This window comes from Oryctolagus cuniculus, chromosome 14, assembly GCF_051225735.1.
Source record: "Oryctolagus cuniculus isolate XC-2025 breed Fujian yellow rabbit chromosome 14, ASM5122573v1, whole genome shotgun sequence".
In the NCBI taxonomy this organism is placed as follows: domain Eukaryota; kingdom Metazoa; phylum Chordata; class Mammalia; order Lagomorpha; family Leporidae; genus Oryctolagus; species Oryctolagus cuniculus.
The window spans coordinates 48,086,970-48,111,845 of record NC_142880.1 but is presented as its reverse complement, the minus strand read 5'-3'; the positions used below and the strand labels follow the sequence as shown (position 1 = coordinate 48,111,845).

At 37.0% G+C, this 24,876-nt stretch overlaps 1 protein-coding gene across 4 annotated transcripts in view; it reads left to right on the top strand.

The window, feature by feature from the left end:
• Positions 1–24,876, top strand: part of CDH18 (cadherin 18) — a 974,018-nt gene that overhangs the window by 918,727 nt on the left and 30,415 nt on the right. For all 4 annotated transcript variants that reach the window (XM_089313132.1, XM_017344660.4, XM_017344659.4 and 1 more), the window contains 2 exons: positions 7,723–7,844; positions 20,936–21,053. In XM_089313132.1, coding sequence (XP_089169258.1) covers positions 7,723–7,844; positions 20,936–21,053 — 240 coding nt within the window. The remainder of the gene's footprint in view (positions 1–7,722; positions 7,845–20,935; positions 21,054–24,876) is intronic.

The window sequence follows — 24,876 nt, the reverse complement described above, 5'->3', positions numbered from 1 at the left end:
CTACTAATATATTACAGTTGTCTTGTAGAAATATTATGCATCTTGTGCAAAATTTATCTGTAAATATTTTATGTATTTCTTAGGCCATTATATTTTATTCAACTTTCCAAAAATATTTTTTGAACATATTTTTCTTCCAAAATTTTTTAATATTTTTGAAATTTTAAATACATTATCAGCAATACAATTAGTATATCTAATAACTGACACTATTTCCTGGCTCCAAATTTAAAGTTTCAGAACACAACACTCTTTTATAAGATGGAAGATCTCTTTCTCCCTCTCTTAGTCTCTCTGTCTTTCTGTAACTCTGCCTTTAAAATAAATAAGTAAATATTTAAAAAGTGTCAGCATACTTATGAGTCAATTCTAATTTTTAACTATTTTAAAAATCTGGTATTAACATTTATAACCAATTTTTGTGAGGATATGTGTTTTAATCTCAGGTAAATAGGATTCTTGGGCCAATGGCATATTTATAATCATGAAAATATGCCATACTGTTTTGCAAAATGCTATATAATTTCTCATTGCCACCAGCAGTTGATCCACATCCTTAACACTGTACAATTCTAATAATTATATAGTGACATCTCATTGTTTTAATTTGCATTTCACTGTAGAGTAGTGATGCTGGAGGCATCTCCTATTTGTCCTTTGTAACATCTTTTGTGTTGAAGTTTATCTTCAGAATTTTGCACACTTTCATGATTTTTAGGTTTTTATTACTTAGTTTTGAGATTTTAGTGCATGACTTTTTTAGAGGAGATTTTTGAATTCTCTAATTACATACAAGTGATAAGCATCTGAGTGATGGATAATGTTAGAATCACAAGTTTATCAATATATTATATGTATATGTAAAGATATACATAATTATCTCAGTGTGTGAATTCTGCACCATCTTCTTTTTTGAAATTATTTGACCTGATTTAGGACTTTTTAGCTTCCCTATAAATTTTAGAATCAGCTTATCAAATTTTTCAACATAGTCAGAAATTTGATAACATTATGTTGATTGATTAGTTCGATTTCGGAGAATGGACATCTTAACAATATTGAGTGTTTATCCCTGAGCATGGTATACATTTTCATTTATTTAGATATTTCAATTATTTTCTCAGCAGTATTTATAATAGTGAGCAAATATTGTGAAAATTTTCTAGGATATGTAAATTAGATATGAAACTATTGTTATCTTTTTTTTTTTTTTTTTTTTTTTGGACAGGCAGAGTGGACAGTGAGAGAGAGAGAGACAGAGAGAAAGGTCTTCCTTTGCGTTGGTTCACCCTCCAATGGCTGCTGCAACCCGTGCGCTGCTGCCGGCGCACCGCGCTGATCCGATGGCAGGAGCCAGGTACTTATCCTGGTTTCCCATGGGGTGCAGGGCCCAAGCACTTGGGCCATCCTCCACTGCACCCCCTGGCCACAGCAGAGAGCTGGCCTGGAAGAGGGGCAACCAGGACAGAATCCAGCACCCCGACCAGGACTAGAACCCAGTGTGCCGGCGCCACAAGGTGGAGGATTAGCCTAGTGAGCCACAGCGCCGGCTCTATCTCTGTATTGTTATAGAAATAGATAATAGTACTGAACTTGCACTCAGTAGTATTATTAAGTTCTCTTAATTCAAATACATTTTTTTTATTTTTTTTTTACATAGATTAGCAGGCTGACTGAGAAGTTAAATTTATTTTTTACTTTTCAATGTATATGATCTTTATTTTCCTGTGCAATTAAATTGAATATAATATTGAAAACAAGGTATAGAAGAAATTTGGAGAGCATGTATCCCTATTTTTTTTCTTATTCTTTAAGTTAAAGTGTTCAATTTTCCGTGATAACAATGATGACAATTCTTGGTTTTTGGTGCATACATTTTTTTTTCAGAAAGTCCCTGCTAGCTTTAGCTACTTGAATGTATTCTTTTCCCTCTCTAAATAAAATTATCATGTTTTCTTGAGTATTTTCTGTGGTTACTGAGATAATAATATATGCATATAATGAATTACAGATGGTTTCCAATTCATGATGGTGCAACTTAAATTATGTTTTAAATTAACAGTTTTCAAAAAATATACATTCAGCAGAAACCAAACCTATAATTTTGAGTTAAATGTTGAGTTTTATGCTTTTTCCAGGCCAGCAATATGTGGTGCAGTGCTCTTTTGTGATAACAAGCAGACCACTGCCACTGTCTGCCCTGCAATCAGGAGGATAGACAACTGATTGTCTGCAGTGTACTGTGTGGCTAACCTATCATATGTGGGAGTTTAGGTGTCTTTAATGAATTTTTGCATAATAATTGGGGGCGTATAACCCTGTTGTAAATTGATGATCATGTGTATTCACATTGATTTTTAGATGTAGAACAATAGGCTTTTATTTCTGCCATATTTTACACTTGGTAATGATGGACATATTACCAAATCTCAGAGGAAGCATGGGTCTCATTTATGTATCTTTCTTCTTTCAGGAAGCAGTTGTGCACTATTTGCTTTCTAATCTATAAGAGCAGAACTTCACATGTTTTGTTCAGTTTTTTTTTTAACTTTTATTTAATGAATATAAATTTCCAAAGTACGACTTATGGATTACAATGGCTTCCCCTCCATACCATCCCTCCCACCCACAACCCTCCCCTTTCCCACTCCCTCTCCCCTTCCATTCACATCAAGATTCATTTTTGATTATCTTAATATACAGAAGATCAGCTTAGTATACATTAAGTAAGGATTTCAACAGTTTGCTCCCACACAGAAACATAAAGTGAAAAATAATAGATGATTTTTTTTAAATGATGATGAAATCAGATCAGACCTATTGTCATGTTTAATCCCAGTGAGAGTCAAGTTGGGAGTTGATAATTTCTTTTTTTTTTTTTTTTTTTTTTTACAGAAGATCAGTTTAGTATGCATTAAGTAAAGATTTCAACAGTTTGCACCCCCATAGAAACACAAAATGAAATATATTGTTTGAGTACTCGTTATAGCATTAAATCTCAGTGCACAGCACATTAAGGACAGAGATCCTACATGAGGAGTAAGTGCACAGTGACTCCTGTTGTTGACTTTACCCATTGACGCTCCTGTCTATGGCATCAGTAATCTCCCTATGCTCCAGTCATGAGTTTCCAAGGCTATGGAAGCCCTCTGAGTTCTCCGACTCTTATCTTGTTTAGACAAGGTCATAGTCAAAGTGGAGGTTCTCTCCTCCCTTCAGAGAAAGGTACCTCCTTCTTTGAAGACCTGTTCTTTCCACTGGGATCTCACTCACAGAGATCTTTTTGCCAGAGTGTCTTGGCTTTCCATGCCTGAAATACTCTCATGGGCTTTTCAGCCAGATCTGAATGCCTTTAGGTCTGATTCTGAGGCCAGAGTGCTATTTAGGACATCTGCCATTCTATGAGTCTGCTGGGTATCTCACTTCCCATGTTGGATCACTCTCCCCTTTATTTATTCTATCGGTTAGTGTTAGCAGGTACTAGACTTGTTCATGTGTTCCCTTTGACTCTTAGTCCTTTCATTATGATCAATTGTGAACTGAAATTGATCACTTGGAATAGTGAGATGGCATTGGCACATAATAATCTATGATGCCAGCCTATTTTGGTATCAGTAGCTCCTTGCTAAACAATGTGGAGTTTATTTTCTTGAGTTCTGTTTCCAAGCCTGGTAACTTCTTTGTGTAATTATGTAATGTATTTAAGTGTTACACAAAAAAATGGTATACATGTATGTAATAGAACTAGGATATAGTCAAAAGTACAAAATTTTTCCCTAAAACTTAATAAATGTGATTTTTTAAAATTACTATAGCATTTAGGAAAAAAACATTAGGCAATTATAAAATCAAAAAAAATATGCAAACCTTGATATATTAGACCCTTCTTAAGGTTTCTTCAAGTTCTTCCTTCAATGAATAAATTAGTTTTGGGGTTATTCAGTGTGTATGGTTATTAAAAGTATGATGGCATTAATCCAAACAGCAGCAGATTCGTTCTTACAGATAAGGCCTCATAGAGCTATTACAGATTGGCGATTGATTTTACATTTAAATATCTTAATACAAAAATTAATAAGTATAATTTTTATTAATGATTTTCCATACTAAGTGTCTTGCCATAATTAACAAATTCATTTTCTGACGCTGATAGTATATTTAAGAATATTTTTGTGTGATTTTTTTCTTTTAACTATCCATATTTGTGGACACATGGAGATAATCAGGTATATTTAAAAATGCGTAATAACAAAATCAAGGAAATTATTTTCCTAACTCATCATTGCTTTATGTTTGGAGTCTTTTATAGCTCCTCTGTTCTAGCTGTTTATAAAACATGAAATAAATTATATGAGCTGCAGTCGTCCTGCTGTGCTGTAGAATGTTAAACTATAGCACTTCCTAATGGTGATTTCATAACTATCATTTAACCTCCTGGTATCCTCAGTGTCCCTGAACTTCCAGTTCATTAGCAATTAGTAATCACTAATCTATAGTTGAATAAACTTTGTATGAGAGAAAACATACAATATTTGTCTCTCCGTGTCTCATTTATTGCACATAGCCTAATGCCTTTCAGTTCCATCTATTTTAAAAATCTGTATGCATTCTGCTATTTTTTTCCTCAATCATTGGATTAGCTAGTTTTACAGGAGTCAAAGGACAAGTTCCTTGGTGTCAGTACATATTTCTAATGATCCTTGGGTTTCCCTTTGAATGTCAACCACTTTCCCTTTGAAATGATATAATATTCATGTGTGTTAACAACATTTTGTCAAGTATAAAATTGGATAATTTTTCTAAGATTTTAACTCAATGCTATTATTATTATTCTTGTCATGCCTCATTTATAGAAATTATATTTCATATTCTTTTAATGGAAAACTAAATAAAATATATTGAAACAAGACAAACTTAAATATTAATCCCATTTCTACTATACTTAATCTATCCAAATTTTGAAAAGATATTCATTATCCCTATGTCTCTGTATACCTGGAAAAATAGTTACTTTTTTGCCAATATGTTTTTGAGAATCAGTTGAGTAAGCTGAGTAAACTTTATGACACTGAGTATGAGAGAGAGCTGACTGTACATTTCAATATTTTCTGAATATATTTAAGATTTGAAAACAAACTATCTGTCATGATGGTAATCTTATACATGAAATTTTCAGTATAAGCTGTACTATGTAAAAATCACCCATGCTTTGTAAAATACCAATGTGACAGTTCACATAAACAGTTTCTTGGGGAGATAGTGGCATAGTGAAAGTGGTATTACAGTGCAAATGCAAGATTCATATCCCATTTTTTTCCCATTCCTCCAAATAGACTACAAAAGGGGGAAAATTTTATGAAATGGAGGAGGACATTTATAGCACATGTGACTGGTAAAGTGTATGTGTATACATATAACAAGATATATTGCATTAATAAGAAAATACCAGCACAATATAAAAATGCAAAACATGACAAACATTTAACAAAAGAGTTAACATAAAGTGAGCAGTAAAAACATGAAAATATTTTTCAGTAACATCACTGTTTAAAGAATTTAGGTTAATCAAAATAAACTGCCATTTAACAAACCAGACCGGAAATTTTACAAAATTTCAAAGTTCTGGATTGGATATAGATAAATTAAAATGATTATAAATTACATAATCTATATATAGTTAAAACTACAGTTGTAAATTTTCATGCCAAAGATCCAAGAATTTCTTTGAATTATCTCTATAGGAAAAATCAACATATATATAATAACTCTGCTGTATTTATATATCACACAGAAAATAAATTAATAACAATATAGTCACCATAAGGAACAGTCTTTTTTTTTTTTTTTTTTTGGACAGGCAGAGTTAGTGAGAGACAGAAAGGTCTTCCTTCCGTTGGTTCACCCCCCAAATGGCTGCCACAGCCGGCGTGCTGCGCCAATCCAAAGCCAGGAGCCAGGAGCTTCCTCCTGTTCTCCCATGCGGCTGCAGGGCCCAAGCACTTGGGCCATCTTCCACTGCCCTCCTGGGCCACAGCAGAGAGCTGGCCTGGAAGAGGAGCAACCAGGACAGAATCCAGCACCCCAGCCGGGACTAGAACCAGGGTGCCAGCGCTGCAGGCAGAGGATTAGCCTAGTAAGCCGTGGTGCCGGCCAGGAACAGTCTTAGAAACAAAATGTTAGATGAAATATTTTCTCAGAAATGTGGCAGAAAATTTCATTCAAATATGATAACATTTTGTAAAACTGGAAAACTAAATAACATATAGAACCAAATAAGCTAATGCGGAAAAATAGTTATTAAAAAAGAAACGCTAGAGTAAGTTTAATGTAATCACTGACATGAATAACTACTGTTCAGTAAAAATAAAATGATGTATAAAAATGTAGATTTAATTTGAGATAATGGGGCTGAAAATCCTCTATAGCCCCTTGTAACATACCTGTATGTGTTCTGGTATTTTTTTCTCAATCACGGGACTAGCTGATTTTATATTTCTCTAAAAGTAAATCTTTTTACTAGTCTTTTTCTTTTCTTTTTTTTTTTAAGATTTTATATATTTATTTGACAGGTAGAGTTACGGACAATGAGAGAGACAGGTCTTCCTTCTGTTTGTTCACTCCCCAAGTAGCCACAATGGCCAGAGCTGCCCCAATCCGAAGCCAGGAGCTGGGTGCTTCTTCCTGGTCTCCCATGTGTGTGTAGGCGCCCAAGCACTTGGGCCATCCTCCATTGTCTTCCCCGGGCCACAGCAGAGAGCTGGACTGGAAGAAGAGCAATGAGGACTAGAACCGGTGCCCATATGGGATGCCAGTGCCGCAGGTGGAGGATTAACTTAGTGAGCCACGGCACTGGCCCCTACTAGTCTTTTTCTTGGTGTGTTATTCTTTTAATGATTTGGGTATTTTCAGAGGATGACACGTACATCAGCAATGAGCAATAGATAGAAGAGAGGGGAGGAAGAGAGGGAGGGAGGGAGGGAGAAGAGAGAGAGGAGAGAGATGATTCAAGTTTCCTATTATTCTGAATCTGTATATTTGTCATGTAAAACAAATCCTTTTCCTTTTTTCTTGCATGTCAGAATTAATGAACTTACTGAAAAATGAGAAGACTTAGTTCCAAACATATTTTAAACTATTGAATATAATATTTTGATCTCTTCCAGAGTCATATGTAAATCCTATGCTAAATTCTCATTTAAATTATTCTTTATTTTTCCCCAAGTGTGACTTAGTATCACACACTGCATATATTCTCGCATAAGAAGAAAATGATCCTTTGTGTAAAGAACTTTGCTTTCTGTTTTCACTGACTTTATTTAGATTTCAGACCTTGAACATTTGAAAGATTATGTGATCTTTTTTTTACCAACTGCTGTGCTTTTCTTAGATTAATGATGAAACCAATTGTTCATCCCCTAGACTCTGACAGCACACAATGAATTCTGACAACTTTCTCCCACTCCAGTTCCTGAATAACATGCAATTTCCTTGATATGACAAAATATCGTTTTAGCATTCATGTCATACCTTGGTGTTCATTTTTCATTTTTCTGTGAGTTAATGAGTTCTAGTGAAGAGTTCCTTCATAAAGTTGTCTTTTGCCAAAAGTCCTGCTACAGCATATGGAGCTGGTGACAAGCTCCAGTATTAAGGAGATTTGTTGTAAACCAAGCTTCTAAAGTGTGCATGGAAATACTAAATACATCCCTGTGTGTTTTGCAGACAATCCTGGTTTGCTGAGCCATGTCACTGTGGGTATTAGAGTTCTGGATGTCAATGACAATCCACCCGAACTTGCCAGGGAATATGATATTGTTGTCTGTGAAAATGCTAAGCCCGGCCAGGTAAGTTAATTGTTTCCTTCCTATCATTTGAATGGAAGAAAAACAAGCAGCTTTATTTCTATTATTCTTGGGTATAATCCTCCAAATCCCCCAGTATAATTTTTGTACTCTGAAAATAATTTCATAAAGCTTTATTTTAAGTGCAAAATAGATTTTTTGAGAACTGCAGAAAATGAATTTTCACTGTATCCCAAATGTAATTCAGAAAAATAAGCTCATTAAACATGATACATTTGCCATGCCAGTGACATTGTATCGAATGCTTTATGTAGAGCCCTTCATAAGAGAGAAAGAAACAGTGAAATTCCCTGTCCTAAAGAAGCTGATAGACTGTATCGGGAAGTGGGAACTAGCTTGGTAAATCTGGAGGTTCTGATGGAGAGGCAAGTCAATGGTGATTGAATGATGGTGGTGCTAGGAGGCGATTGTCACAACAGGAAGAGAGTGTGTGTAGCTTTGGTCATAATGGGAATTTTCCAAGAACTTTTGATGGATGCACACGTTAATGGGCTGGGGAGAGTGAAGGCAGAGCTTGAGCACAGAACAGGAGGCTCCAGAGACAGGAACGTGAGGATTCTGAAGAAAAGCCCTTGTGACCATGGCCCACAAAGCAAGAAGGAGACTTGGGAGGGCTGCTGGATGTGCCTTGGTTTTCTCTGTTTTACAACAAATTACACAAAATCTGTATTTTAAAATAAGCCACGTTTATTGTCTCACCATTCCTGGAGGTCTGGCCCCTGTGTATGGCTTAGCCAGGAATGGCAGGCGGCAGTCATCGCCATGCTTTGAGAGCCTGAGCCTCACATGTTGCTTGGCAGAATTCAGTTCCCTTAGTTACAGACATGGAGCATCGGGATTTGCTCAGATCCTCACGACTGTGCATAGTCCTTTGCCTCCTGGGCCTCCCTGTTACGCACTTAGCTTCAGTAAGGAATCTACGACCTGACACCATCAAATTATTAGAGAGCATTGGAAAAACCCTGCAAGATATAGGGACCGGCAATGACTTCTTGGAAAACACCCCAGAAGCACAGGCAGTCAAAGCCAAAATTAACATTTGGGATTGCATCAAATTGAGAAGTTTCTGTACTGCAAAAGAAACAATCAGGAAAGTGAAGAGACAACCGACAGAATGGGAAAATACATTTGCAAACTATGCAACAGATAAAGGGTTAATAACCAGAATCTACAAAGAAATCAAGAAACTCCACAAGATCAAAACAAACAACTCACTTAAGAGATGGGCCAAGGACCTCAATAGACATTTTTCAAAAGAGGAAATCCAAATGGCCAACAGACACATGAAAAAATGTTCAAGGTCATTAGCAATCAGGGAAATGCAAATCAAAACCACAAGGAGGTTTCACCTCACCCCAGTTAGAATGGCTCACATTCAGAAATCTACCAATGATAGATGCTGGAGAGGATGTGGGAAAAAGGGAAACTAACCCACTGTTGGTGGGAATGCAAACTGGTTAAGCCACTATGGAAGTCAGTCTGGAGATTCTTCAGAAACCTGAATATAACCCTACCATTCAACCCAGCCATCCCACTCCTTGGAATTTACCCAAAGGAAATTAAATTGGCAAACAAACAAGCTGCCTGCACATTAATGTTTATTGCAGCTCAATTCACAATAGCTAAGACCTGGAACCAACACAAATGCCCATCAACAGTAGACTGGATAAAGAAATTATAGGACATGTACTCTATAGAATACTATACAGCAGTCAAAAACAATGAAATCTGGTCATTTGCAACAAGGTGGAGGAATTTGGAAAACATCATGCTGAGTGAATTAAGCCAGTCCAAAGGGACAAATAGCATATGTTCTCCCTGATTGGCGACAACTAACTGAGCACCAAAGGGGAAACTTGTTGAAGTGAAATGGACACTATGAAAAACGGTGACTTGATCAGCTCTTGTCCTGACGGTTGATGTACAATGTAATACTTTATCCATTTTAGTATTTTTTTGTTCTAGTATCATTGGTTGAACTCTGTAATTAACACACAATTGTTCTTAGGTGTTTAAATTATACCTGAAAAGTGATCCCTCTTAGGAATTTGGAAAACATTATGTTGAGTGAAATATGCCAATCCCAAAGGGACAAATACCACTTGTTCTCCTTGATAGGTGACAACTAACTGAGCACCAAAAAGGAAACATGTTGGAGTGAAATGAACACTGTGAGAAACGGTGACTTGATCAGCCCTCACCCTGACTGTTGATGAGCAGCTTAGTATTGTCGCTCCCCCTCTTCATGGAGGAACGACACAGGACCCTGCGCTGTTCTTTTGTCTGCTCGGCCCTTCCCGGGTTTGCTGCTGGTCCTTCCCAGGTTGGCTGCTGATCCTTTCCACCTCCGTGGAAGGGCGGCTCCCCCTGCCACTTTCCCCACTTCCGCGGGGGAGCGGCACACCGCCGGCCGGCTCTTTGGGGGCTGCTCAGATGTTATCCGGATGTTCCCTTTAGATGTTCCTGGTGCATGTTGTCTCTCTCCTCTTTTATAGTTCTCTTCCACCAATTCCAACTCTGCTACCCACACGCCGAGTATGCTGCTCTTCTCCAATCAGGAGCAGGATCAGCTCCTGCAGGTCATCACTCAAGTTGGCGAGAGACAGCTGCGAAGAAGTTGTTTACTCCCTTCTCAGCACCATATTGTGGGAGAGCAGATGCATAGAATAAGTCTTAATTCCATTAACTTAGTCTGGTCTGAGTTGCTCCCCACAAGTATGTTATCCCTCTTAGTATTTTTTTTTGTTTGTTCTACTTAATACTTTTGGTTGAATACTGTAATCAATACACAATTCTTCTTAAGTGCTGAAACTTAACTGAAAAGTGATCACTGTTAAATATAAGAGTGGGAATAAGAGAGGGAAGAGATGTGCAATTCGGGACATGCTCAAGCTGACTTGCCTCAAACGGTGGAGTTAGAAACATACCAGGGGATTCCAATTCAATCCCATCAAGGTGGCATGTACCAATGCCATCTCACTAGTCCCAGTGATCAATTTCTGTTCACAATTGATCATAATGATAGGACTAAGAACCAAAGGGATCACATAAATAAGAATAGTGTCCGCAAATACTAGCTGATAGAATCAAAAAGGGAGAGAATGATCCAACATGGGAAGTGAGATACACAGCAGACCCATAGAATGGCAGATGTCCTAAACAGCACTCTGGCCTCATAATCAGCCCTTAAGGCATGCAGATCTGGCTGAAATGCCCATGAGAGTATTTCAGGCATGGAAAGCCAAGACACTCTGGGGAAAAAAAAAAAAAAAAACTAAATGAAAGATCTCTATGAGTGAGATCCCAGTGGAAAGAATGGGTCATCAAAGAAGGAGGTACCTTTCTCTGAAGGGAGGAGAGAACTTCCACTTTGACCGTGGCCTTGTCTAAATATGATCAGAGTCAGTGAACTCAGGGGCCTTCCATAGCCTTGGCAGCTCATGACAAGAGCCTAGGGTGATTACTGAGGCCATAAACAAGAGTGTTAATTTGTTAAGTCAACAACAGGAGTCACTGTGCACTTACTCCTCATGTAGGATCTTTGTCCTTAGTGTGCTGTACATTGAGATTTAATGCTATAATTAGTACTCAAACAGTATTTTTCACTTTATGTTTCTGTGTGGGAGCAAACTGTTGAAATCTTTACTTAATGTATGCTGAACTGATCTTCTGTATATAAAGAGAATCGAAAATGAATCTTGATGTGAATGGAAGGGGAGAGGGAGTGGATAAGGGGAGGGTTGCGGGTGGGAGGGACGTTATGGGGGGGAAGCCATTGTAATCAATATTCTGTACTTTGGAAATTTATATTCATTAAATAAAAGTTTAAAAAAAAGAAAATTATTTTTTGAACAAAGGACTATTTAGCATAGAAAAAGAAAGTTTTGAATACAAAAATAAGAAAAAATTGAAATGGGAAGTATATATAAGAAAACATTTGGCCAAAAAGGTTATACCATTAAGAAAGAAGTACATGAGCAGATGTTCAATATCATTAGTGATAAGCTAATTAAAATTTAAAGCTACGATAAGACATCATTATATAACCATCAGGAGGGTTAAACATCATGAAATGCTCATGAGATATGGAGAAATTACATCACTTATATGTTGCTGGTGAAGAAGTGATAAATATAAGATCAGTGTAAACATATTACTTATATTTCTTAATATTAGGAACAAATTTGCTGGCGCTGTGGCTCAATAGGCTAATCCTCTGCCTGTGGCGCCAGCACCCCATGTTCTAGTCCTGATCGGGGCGCCGGATTCTGTCCCAGTTGCCCCTCTTCCAGGTCAGCTCTCTGCTATGGCCCGGAAGTGCAGTGGAGGATGGCCCAAGTGCTTGGGCCCTGCACCCATATGGGAGACCAGGAGAAGCACCTGGCTCCTGGCTTCGGATCAGCGTGATACACCGGCTGCAGCGCACCTGCCGCGGCTGCAGTGGCCATTGGAGGGTGAACCAACGGCAATAGGAAGACCTTTCTCTCTGTCTCTCTCTCACTGTCCACTCTGCCTGTCAAAAAATAAAAATAAAAAAAAATTTAATTGTTGCAGCACTTAATATCGCTTTAAAAAGTAGAACACTTAGTGTTAGATTCTGCTTTGTCAGGATTCAACTACTTCCCTTAAATATAGCAGCTCTCAAATCATAAGGCCTTTTCTTCAGTTAATCTTTTTCTTTTTGTTCTATGTAAATTGAAGGATTTATGTATGTCATGAACAAACATAAGCTAATGTTAGCTTCAGATATTATTAGGCACTTTCTATTTTTTAATGAAGACACTTATGCATACATTTTACCTTCCAAAACATTTTTCTCTTTTATTTTTTGAGATAGCATGTTTTTAATTTATATTATAGTCATAGTGTTTATGCTCACTAAATAGTCTAATGAATAAAATTTAAAGGATCATAGTTTAGCAGGAATATAAGCAAGAGCTATAAACAATCAACTGAAATGGTATTTAACTTCACTCACATAAAGTGAATTTCAAAACAGTCACTATATCAAAACTGTAGTCAGATATAATCCTTAGTGATGTGTCTGACAAAGATTGAAAACAAACTTGGGAAAAACACTATGTTCACTTCAATGAACAATTTAATTTTTTAAATTTCAAGATTATTTATAAGCTTAAGGGTACAGTATGAGCTTGTACTGCACCATAACACCTACTTGCTACTCTTAGCCCCTTTTGTAGAATGTGGAAAATCAGAAGCAACGATACCTATTCCCTTCTCTCAATTCCACTGATACTTTTCTCTGTGTATATGAATATCTGATCCCAAATTTAAAATGCTGCTATCATTTTTTTGACCTGTGACCTGAACTTTCTCTGTTGACCTCCAGTACTATTTACTTTTGGTTCACGAGAGACTCCCACGTCATTATCCCTGGAACATGTTCTCCTCTCAACATGTCCCTGGCAGACTGTGTCCTTTGTTTCACCTTCTGCATTGAGCACTAAAGTTTTGTTTGAATCCCTAAGAAAGGAGTTTATGTGATGTGAGCAAGCACTTCCTTCATTAGTAAAATGAAGACAATTATTCTAATTTCAGGGCCCAGGCATGACTGAGATTTCATGACTATATCATGGGATAATTCTCAAATTCCTTTAAGTATGGCTTAGCTTCATCTTTCTCCATGTAAAAACATGCTACTTTCGGAGAGGCTACATGTCAGGCAACCTGCTTATTTGGTCAGTTTCATTATTTACTATCCCTCTTATATTCAAGTATTTGTTACTAATTTTCAAAAGTTGTCAAAAGACTCAGCACCCATAGGTTCTGATGTATTTTGATTAAGTTGTGGCTACTACTTCTTATTCTTAAAAATTGCATTTATATTTAGTTTCTATTGATGCCTTTAATTTTATATGATTTTAGTTGTAACAATAAGATAATTGAGATCTTTATGTTGTTTCTTGAGCATATTTTTCCAATTCTCTTCCCCTAATGAATTTAAACTTTAATAGAAGGATGAAAAATTGTTACCTTATATTGCTTTTGGCATCCATGTTTAAATACATCACTACAAATACATGTGCCTATTTGTGTGATTAACCTGTTAGAGAGAAAATCATGCTTTGAATATTTCAACCTGATTCTGCAGTTGTTGACTCTTTTACATTTGCAGTGATGGAATTTCTAGAAAACATTATGTTTTGAAACAGTGCTGGGAAATGGAGCTCTATTTATGAACAATAATTTATGGAATGATTTTTCTGAAACATAGTTACATTGCTCAGCTATACAGCAGTTCCTCCTTCTTTGACAATTGCTTTCAGAATTACAGATATTTCTATTACAGATGCTGTGCATCTAAATATATCAGTATGTTGCTATGGCAAAGAGATTGGCCTTTTATGAAAATTTAAACCACATATCACAACAGAGTTCAGGTCAATTCAGGTATCAATGTAAACCACAATAATAGAGTTCTATGAGTGAATATATTTTCCTATTTTGAAAATCTCTTCAGCATTTGACCTGAAAAAAATATTAAAAAGAAAGTCATGCATGCGTGAAATTTGAAATCCTTCACAAAGTAGAATGAATCAAAAGTATTTAGATGTGCCAAACCAGCAATCTTGAAACATAAAGGGAGTGCTTTCTTATTCACACTGACTTTCCACCGTGTTCCTTTGTATTTTTCACTAGAAGTAAACTTAGAAAGCATAACATGTAAATTAATGATTTTATTATATGACACTAACCTTATCACATACAAACATTGTATGAAAAAATTAGCAGATCATTAGACATTTTATACTGTTTCAAAGATCAACCTACTTAATAAATAAAAACTAACATGATAATAAGCTGAATTTATGTGGAATCTGTGGGGAGCAATCCGGACTAGACTGAGTTACTGGAATTAAGACTTATTCTATGCATCTGCTCTCCCACAATATGGCGCTGGGAGAGAAGTAAACAGCTTCCGCACAGCTGCCTCCAGTTCAACTGATAAACTGTAGGACTTGCTCCTGATTGGAGGAGAGCAGCGTACTCGGCGTGTGGGCAGCCGAGTTTGGATTGGCGGAGGAGGACTATAAAGGAGGAGAGAGACGGCATGCACCAGGAACATCTATGGGGAACATCTAAGGGAACCCGTGCAGCCCCCCGAGAAAGCCGGCCGGCGGTGTGCCGCTCCCCTGCGGAAGTGGGGAATGTGGCCAGGGGGAACTGCCCTTCCACGGAGGTGGAAGGGATAGTAGCCAACCCGGGAAGAACCAGCAGCAAACCCGGGGAGGGCCGAGCAGACGAAAGAACAGCGCAGGGTCCTGTGTTGCTCCTCCACGAAGAGGGGGAGCGACATAATGGTGCCGTGACTCGGATATGAAGCCTAGGCAGGGTTCAGTGTCGTTCCTCCACGAAGAGGGGGAGCGACAGAATCTATTTAAGATTATCTTGTAAAGCAGACACATTGATTAAAGAAATATTTTTATTTCTTCGGACATTTGTTTTTAATGAAGATGATAAAGCTAGCTCATTTATCCCAAAGAAGCATGGTATTTGGCACTGACCTATTTTCCTTAATAAAGTATTATAAAACAATAAAGCATTATAAATAATAGTCTATGGAAAACAAACTTTAAAGATAGATGCACTTATTTGAGGATGCCATAAAAATTTCCTTGTAATTATTTAAAAATTCCAACCAAGAAGTTGTTCCCTTCTTCCTTTGCTTTTGTAAGAAAAAGCTTGTGACTCATATAGGGTGCTTGAAAAAGTTCACGGAAATGCAAATGATGGAAAAGCTATACATGGATTTCAGAAGTTTTTCAATCAATATAAACATATTTTTATTTCAGTTTTTTAAAAGGTTTTTTTTTTTTTTTTTTAATTTGAAAGGCGACATGACAGAGCCGGATAGACAGGGAGATCTTCCTTCTGTTGGTTCATTTCCCAAATGCCTGTAACTACCAAGGTTGTGCCAGGAGAAAGCTAGGAACTAAAAACTTTAACCTGGTCTTCCATGTGAGTGGCAGGAATCCAAGCACTTGGGGTATCACCTGCTGGCTCCCAGGTGCATGAGCAGGAAGCCAGATTGAAAGCTTTGAGGGATTCAATCTCAGGCACTCCCATATTGTATGTGGATGTCCCAAGTGGCAGCTTAGCCTGTGCACTATAAAGATTACCTCCTTACTTCAACTTCTAGCAAACTTCAAGAAATACCTTCATATGACGGTCATATATTTCAATCTAATCAAACAATTTATGCTTTAATTTAATGGAAGGTATATGCTAGAGAATGGGTTTGATAGAAGGATGGAAATCAAACAAGAAATTGTCAGGGGGTTTACATTGCCAATCAATTACCTGGAAAATGCCAGTAGCACAGTGTGTATAAATCACAGCTCTGAGTGCAGGGTAGAAAATATCGATGACAGGAATTTGACAGCACCTAGATCTGCCAGAGTTTAAATCTTCTCCAATTCACATCATGCTATTTTCTCAGTTATATTTTCTAATGGATATGTAAAGTAACAGCAGATGCAAATCCTATTTCCCAATTAAAACAAAAGGACGTTCAGTAAAACATAAACATTGAATACACCATCACAGATCAAGAATTCTAAACCAAGGCAGACCACCATGAAAGGTGTTTGAAAACAATTTTAATAAATATGACAGATAAAATTTAATCATAAATACAAACTGGCAATTCTACAAGTGAAAGGAGTCCGGTCAAAAAACGTGTGATACATCATTTACCATGTGGATAAGCCTGGCATTCATTGGCTAAGGAATACAAATATATCAAGTGATGTCCCCATTAAGTTCAGATTTTAAATTCTCTGATTAAAAATGGAAAAGATACTTTACTAAAAGTTACACAAAACCAGTAAACACAGTAATATACGAATTGTATGAATTTAGCAAAGTGTTGTGTTATGCTACAGCAGGTTAAGCCGTTGCTACTTGCAATGCCAGCAACCCACATCAGAGTGCTTGTTTGAGTTCTGGCTGCTCCATTTCCCATCTAGCTCCCTATTAATGGGCCTGGGAAGGCAACAGAAGATGACACAAGTACTCGGGTTTCTGCCAATCTTGTGGGAGACCCAAATGGAGTTCCTGGCTCCTGGCTTCAACCTGGCCCTATCTCTGATAGGCCGTTTGGGAAGTGATGGAAGATTCTCTTTCTCTCTTTCTTTCTCTCTCTTTCTCTCTCTTTCTCTCTCTTTCCCTTCCTCCCTCCCTCCTTCCCTGTATGTGTGATTCCGCCTCAATAAAAAGTAAATAAATGAATAAATATTTAAAAGGGAATTTAAAAATAGAAACAGCCTAATTATAAAATATGAAGAAGACAAATAGGTTATTAACTAACTTTTGACAAATAGAAAAGAATATAATAATGCCACAGAATGGATAGCAGGAAGCTATCCAGTTGTTTTAAATGAACTTTTTTCTTTGTATATCTTCCAAATTTATATAAGGGGATAAGAAATAAAATTACAAGTGTGTCAGTATCTTATGGGTACATAGAGAAAATGGATCGGACGCCGAAGAATCACAACAAATGACAAGTAAGGGGTGAGAGACATGCATTTTCAACAGATTTATTCATTTTTTTGAAAGTCAGAGTTACGTAGAGAGAGAAGGAGAGGCAGAGAGAGAGAGGCCTTCCATCTGCTGGTTCACTTCCAAGATGACCCCAACAGCTGGAGCTGGAGCTGTGCCAATATGAAGCCAGGAGCCAGGAGCCCCTTTCAGGTCCCCTACATGGGTGAAGGGGCCCAAAGACATGGGCCATCTTCTACTGCTTTCCCAGGCCATAGCAGAGAGCTGGATTGGAAGTGGAGCAGCTGGGACTCGAACTAGCGCCCATATGGGTACCGGCACTGCAGGCAGTGGCTTTACCCACTATGCCACAGCACCAACCCCAATGCCTTCTTAAAATATATTTATTTATTTCTGAAAACAAACTTCAACATCTGACATTGTTTTTGCTTGCATTTCATCTCCAGTAACTGTTGTGTAGAGAATATATGCATGTTCCTCTGTTGACACAGCATTCTGAGCTGTGCTTGAAGCTTTCCACACATCAGAAGAATCACTAAAATTTGCTTCTTATTATCCAATAGTACCTTTTTTTTTTTTTTTTTTTTTTTTTTGACAGGCAGAGTGGACAGTGAAAGAGCGAGACAAAGAGAAAGGTCTTCCTTTGCCGTTGGTTCACGCTCCAATGGCCGCCAGTGAGAGAGAGAGACAGAGAGAAAGGTCTTCCTTTGCCATTGGTTCACCCTCCAATGGCCGCCAAGGCCAGCTGGTGCACCGCACTGATCCGATGGCAGGAGCCAAGTGCTTTTCCTGGTCTCCCATGGGGTGCAGAGCCCAAGAACTTGGGCCATCCTCCACTGCACTCCCTGGCCACAGCAGAGAGCTGGCCTGGAAGAGGGGCAACCGGGACAGAATCCGGCGCCCCAACCGGGACTAGAAGCTGGTGTGCCAGCGCCACAGGCAGAGGATTAGCCTAGTGAGCCGCGGCGCTGGCTTCAATAGTACCTTCTACTCAGAGTCACAGGCAAAATATGGGGGAAAATATTTGTCCAGAGACTATGTATATTTTAAAAGAGAGGAGAGAGACAGTAAACAAATACAAAATGTTCAGCTTATAAATAATATGCAGTGAAATATTCTAGAGAAGAGGGAGAGAGACCTCTTGAGAGAAGGGTTCGGAGGAGGGCATAGGATATCTCGTTGTGAGCACTTTTGGAGCACTGATGGAACACATGTGTGGTGAGCCCTGTGAATGCATCGAGGAAGGCGATCACTTGTGTGTCCTGGAACACTGTCCTTGTCACTTCAGGGAAATACTTGCTCTTTTCTTCTTACTCCCACTGGCCTCCCCTCCTCAGTAGCTATATAACCCTTCTCAACTCCCTAACAAAATAATAGGCCCACTATATCAAAAAGAATTTAGGTTTTATCTGAGAAACCCATTGGTGAATTATCTGAGTAATTTCATTTTGCTGGTATTGCTGGTACTGAGATGTTCTTAGAATGTGTATCTGCTCGTACAATGTATATACTGTAGGTTCACAAACAGTATATACTATATTTCTAGCTCTTTATTCCCTCCCTTGGTTTTTAATTTCTCTAAGGAAGAGATTTTTTTAAAAAGGTTTATTTATTTATTTATTTATGTGAAAGTCAGAGTTACAGAGAGGCAGTGATAGAGAGTGAAAGAGAGAGAGAGAGAGAGAGATTTCTTCCTCTGTTGGTTCACTCCCCAGGTGGCCACAAGGGCTGCAGCTGCGCTGATCCGAAGCCAGGAGCCAGGAGCTTCTTCTGGGTCTCCCACGTGGGTGCAGGGGCCCATGGACTTGGGCCATCTTCCACTGCTTTCCCAGGCCATAGTAGAGAGCTGGATTGGAAGTGGAGCAGCTAAGACTCGAACCAGCACCCATATGGGAAGCCGGCACTGCAGGCAGTGGCTTTACTCACTATGCCACAGCACCGGCCCCACTAAGGAAGAGATTTAAAGAGAACATTTTAATAATAAGATACTATTTTTTTAAATCAATATTTATATATTTGAAAGACAGAGTTACAGAGACTTGTTTTTAATTTTATGAGGAAGGATTTTTTTTCTTCTTTTGGTTAATTTTAAGGGTGTATTCACTTATTTGAAAGTCAGTTTCAGAGAGAGAGGGAGAGACAGACAGAAATCCTCCATCCTCTGATTCTCTCCCCAGGTGGTCAAAACAGCCAGTGCTGGGCCAGGCCAAATCCAGGAGTCAGGCTCTTCAACCACATCTCCCATATGGGTTGAAGGTGTCCAAACTACTTGAGCCATCTTCCACTGCTTTTTCCATGCCATAAGCAGGGAACTAGAATGGAAGTTGTGTAGCTGGGACACACACAAGCACCCAGATAGGATCCTAGTGTTGCAAGCAGCAGCTTTTCCTGCTATGCCACAATGCAGGCCACAAAAAGGAGTTAAAAGAGAACATATTAACATTAGGATACTATTTTTAAAGAATGTTTATTTATTTGAAAAGCAGAGTTACAGAGAGAAGGAGATCTTCCATCCTCTGGTTACTCCCCAAATGGCCACAACAGATGGGGCTGGGCCAGGTCCAAACCAGGAGCCAAGAACTCCATCCAGATCTGACATGTGGGTGCAGGGCCCCAAGGTCTTGGACCGTCTTCTACTGCTTTCCAAGGCCATAGCAGAGAGCTGGATCGGGAGTGGAGCATCCATGACTCTGGCACTCATATAGGGTGCAATCCTTGAAGTCTACTGCACTTGCTGTGCCACAACACCAGCCCCAGGATACTCATTTTTGAATGAGCTAAATACTGCTTTGTTTATTTCTTTGGATGTCTGTTTTTGATATTGTAGTGACCCTATATATTACAGTTTTGTTCTTCTCTTGGACCACCTGGAATATTTTTTATAGATTTGAACTTACTCTGCTTCTTAACATGGACTAAGTCCTGACATTGGAGTTGCTTTCTCTTGACCACTGGAGATGAATGATGACCAATAAAGCACCACTTGAGCAGGTCACTATTTCAAAGATGTGAGCACCTCACAAGCACTTATGGGATTCAGTTTCTTTATCTTTAAAATGTAGGAGCTGGATCATGATCTCAAACGTCTCTTAAAACAAAATATCTATATATGTTGAGAATCTCATGTGTATGCCTCTGCTACTTCTGGCATTTAATGGCCAAGCCCAACATGCACCACAAGGCTGTTCTACAGCAACACTGGGGTATTTATATTTGTGCAAACAATACTTCATGTCTCCTCAAACAGGTGTTCATACAAAATATCACAACTAATTGGCCCCACGGTACTGTGAGAGATAAAGCAAAGAATTTAAACGTTTGTGCTGTGCTAGAAAATGAAGTGTGAATGTTTTATAAATTGTGCCAAGTTTTTCCCTATACTTTAATTCAATGGAGAAACTAATTGGTACTTTTAAGTTTAATTTTAAACGTTTGAATTGGATAAAGGGATGCTTTCAAAGTCCTTTTAACTATCAAAAATAATGCAGCTCAATCCAAGGGAATATGCCCAAATGCAATTTACTATTTAGTATTTGTCTTTTCCCCAGGTTATTCATACCATCAGTGCCACCGATAAAGATGACTTTGCCAATGGACCAAGGTTTAACTTCTTTCTTGATGAGCACCTGCCTGTAAACCCAAACTTCACCCTTAAGGACAATGAAGGTGAACATGCGTACATACATTTGTTTTTAAGTGTGTTATTTCTGCTCTGACTTACTATGGAATGGACTTGATCAGTTTTGCTTTATTCTAGTATATTCACAAACAGCTTGAAAATCAGCATTCCAAGTCAGTTTGACGTTAATGTGTTGTGATCTGCGAATAGCTTGTATTTAAAATTGTGCCATATGTACAAATAGCTTTCATTGAATTTATTCAGAAGCATCCCTTTAAACAAGAAATGCACATGCAATATGCTCTTGGGCAAATTTTAAGAGAAATCATAGCTGACAAACATGTTTATGAGAGCTGCTGCAACTACTAGGAGGTAGAAAATATTTAAATTATGAAAAATGAAAAATATGTCCCAGAGACAGTTACAAAAGGAAATGCAGTGTTTGAAATCATCTTGTATTAGCAAGTCTATCAAGATATGCCACACAAATTATATTTCTTCCTGTTTTTATGAATATTTTCTGAAATATGAGTAGAAAAACATGCATAATTGTGAGCATCATGGCAGTTTTTAATTTATTTTTCTTTAAACTACTGTATTATGTGGGAATAAAGAACCCCATAATTTAGTAACTATGGAAGATTCATCATTATTTAGATGCCTAAGCATCTGATTCCTCACAGTTGTATACAAGTCATTCTTCATACATTAGGGAAATGTTGGAAGCCATTCACCATGTGCACTTTTTTCATTAGCATCACCTCTCTCCCCAGAATATTTGATCATATTTATGTAAGTATGCTGTTGTTTAGTATTTTACACTTTCCTCCAAGTCACATGAAGGAAACAATGGCACATACATTTTGCAGAAGACATTTAATTCCCTTATACACATCTAGGAGAAGCATTTCCAAATGCCAGATCACTAAATGATAAACTATGATAGTAGTTTTTTTCCCCATGATCCCTAAGCTTCTTCAAATTATCATAGCAAGGATATCAAAATGTGTATACAACCATAAAAATTTCCATATGAACAATGTAAAGTTTAATTGTCACTATCACTTTAAGAAAGGCTGTCCAATGATCAGCTACCCTTATGGGAGAGTATCTTCATGCCTGTTTGTGTGTGAAAATTGTATTTAACTGACTATTGTATACTTAAATACATTTTAATATTCAATTCACATTTTTCTGTATTTCAAAAGTTATATAATTTAAAAGGACATTAGTTTGCTATGTTAATACTTGAAAATCATTTATAGATTCCCATGCCTATAATTCAGTAGGAATTTTTCATTTAAATATTTTAAAATTTGTTTCAAAAATTTTAACTGATGAAACTACAATGAAAATTTGACTTTAGCTTGAAACATGTATTAAATTTAAACTATATAATCTACAAAGATATAAATCTAGAGGTTTATGGAAAAACAGAATTATATTGTTCCTGAAACCTACAGTGATAACTATAAGTCTTCCCTGTATGGTTATTATATCAGCAATTTGTCAACTTAATTGGCAGTTTTGGGGATGTCTTAAGTAAGTGGCATGAAAACGTTATCATTGTTAAAACTCATACATAAAATATTCCTCTCAGATGTGTTCACATTTTTAAAAGGGTTCATGTGCAACTTTTCGACATTTAATTTAGACATGCAAATGGATGCTTCATTCAACTACACTGTCACCAGTATAAGAAACAGGTAGTTTGTATAGTAGTGAAGACATTTGAATTTATTTGCATGAATACTTTTGCAATTTTTGAAACTGATGAAATTATAAAAAAAGAAAATAATTTATCTTGGATGCAAAAAATTAATTTTCTGAAAACGAAGTACAATGCACATGCACACCTGTTATATGTTAATGTTAGCCGTCGTAAAACACACCGAACACCGAGTAAGGGAAAGGGTTTGTTGGGGAACACCCTACAGACCGGAGTGAAGGGGCGGTGAAGGAAAAAGAGATAGAAGGAGACTGTAAGAGAGAGAGAGAGGAGGGAGAAGAGAGACGAGAAGAGGAGAGAAGCCAAGAGAGGCCAAGAGAGCGCAGGAGAGAAGGATCAAGAGGTTCAGGAACAGGCCCTTTTAAAACTTTGCCTGAGGGCGGGCAGGGAAGCAGGAGCAGCGAATCCCATTAGGATGGGGGTGGAGCCTGGCTCAGGTAGCTGGGCCGTGCTGCCACCTGGCTAAAACTGCACCAGTTTCCTAACAACACCTGCAGACATACACGGGAGCAATCTTGGTTGGACGTTAACAAATCCACCCCTTAACCTCCTGGGCCTCAGGGTTTATATCGGCAATCATGATTACAAATACTAACCTTAAGGCCCTGAAAGAATTAATGATAATGTAAGTAATATTATTGGAATCAGATGATTTTTGCACACATAGGGCATTTATACCTAATAGTCTATAAAGAAGAAATTACAAAGAAGATAGCCATGCCATGGTGAATGTGTACATGATGCACAGATGCTTCTCTCCACAACAGCTTTAATGAAAGCACATTGGGAGATGGGTGGAAACACTAGAACTAGTGGATCCAGGGTGCTTGGGCATTTCATTATATGAATTATTAGACATTGTTTGCCTGCAGAAATCAAGAAAGCTATTCAGAACAAGAGGTGAAAAATTGTTTTGTGTTCATGGTGCTCATAGTGTTCATGGTGCTCACATGCAGCGCATATTCAGGGAAACAAAGTAGAGTGGACAAAGCCTGCAAGCCAGGATGGATGGTCATGCAGTCACTAGTTCAGTGATAACTCCCAGATGCTACCTGGCAAAGAGTGACTACAGGGAAAAGGTTTCCAAAAAGAGAAAGGAATAGTGAACATTGTTGTTTAAGGTAAGCCAGAAATTCAAAAAAGTAAAAGATAGTTAATGAATTAATAAATCTGAAAATAAATTACCTCTGAATGACAAAGGATATACATATGAAGAGAAAATAATATGAATATATTTAGTATTCTCAAAAGTTAAAAAAATCAGTAACATGTTTACAGAAGAACCAGAAATTAATTAGATGAATATGGTAATTTTAAATGAAAACACTGTTTATGAAAATAGTTAAAAAGCATTATCAAATAAAACTATAGTTTTCACATAAGTAGAAAACTATATAAAACCATATAAAGAAATGATGTACATTTAATAATGTTTATAGCTATATATACCCAGAATTTCAATTTTAATTATATATATACCTTTATGTACATAAAGTATATATATTAAAATATATATTTTATTTATATATTTATTTATATTTATATTTATATTTATATTTATATATATTTATATTTATATATATATTTATTTATATATATATTTATATATATATTATATATATATATTAAATATATTTATTTATATATATTTATATATATATAAAATATATTATATATATATATACTTTATGTACATATAGTATATATGAATTAAAATATATATTATATGTATAATTGAACATATAAAATTCTATTGAATACATTAATATATAATATATATTAATTATATATACCTTTATGTACATATAGTATATATATGAATTAAAATATATATTATATATATTATTGAACATATAAAAATTCTATTGAATAATACATTAATACATTTACTAAGATTTACATATGTGGGAAAAATATACATCAATTTCAGGATAATAATTAACTGGTAAAATGAGAAACAGAAAATTAAGTCTGTATGTAATATTTTTAAATTTTTATTACTAATATATATATAGTTGTTGGCTACTGTGTGTGATATTTCAATACATGTTTACAATGTGTACTGCTCAAAACGGGGTAGTCAATATTGCTCCTTCTGTGACATCACTGTATGATTGGAAGCCTAGAGCAACTGTGTTCTA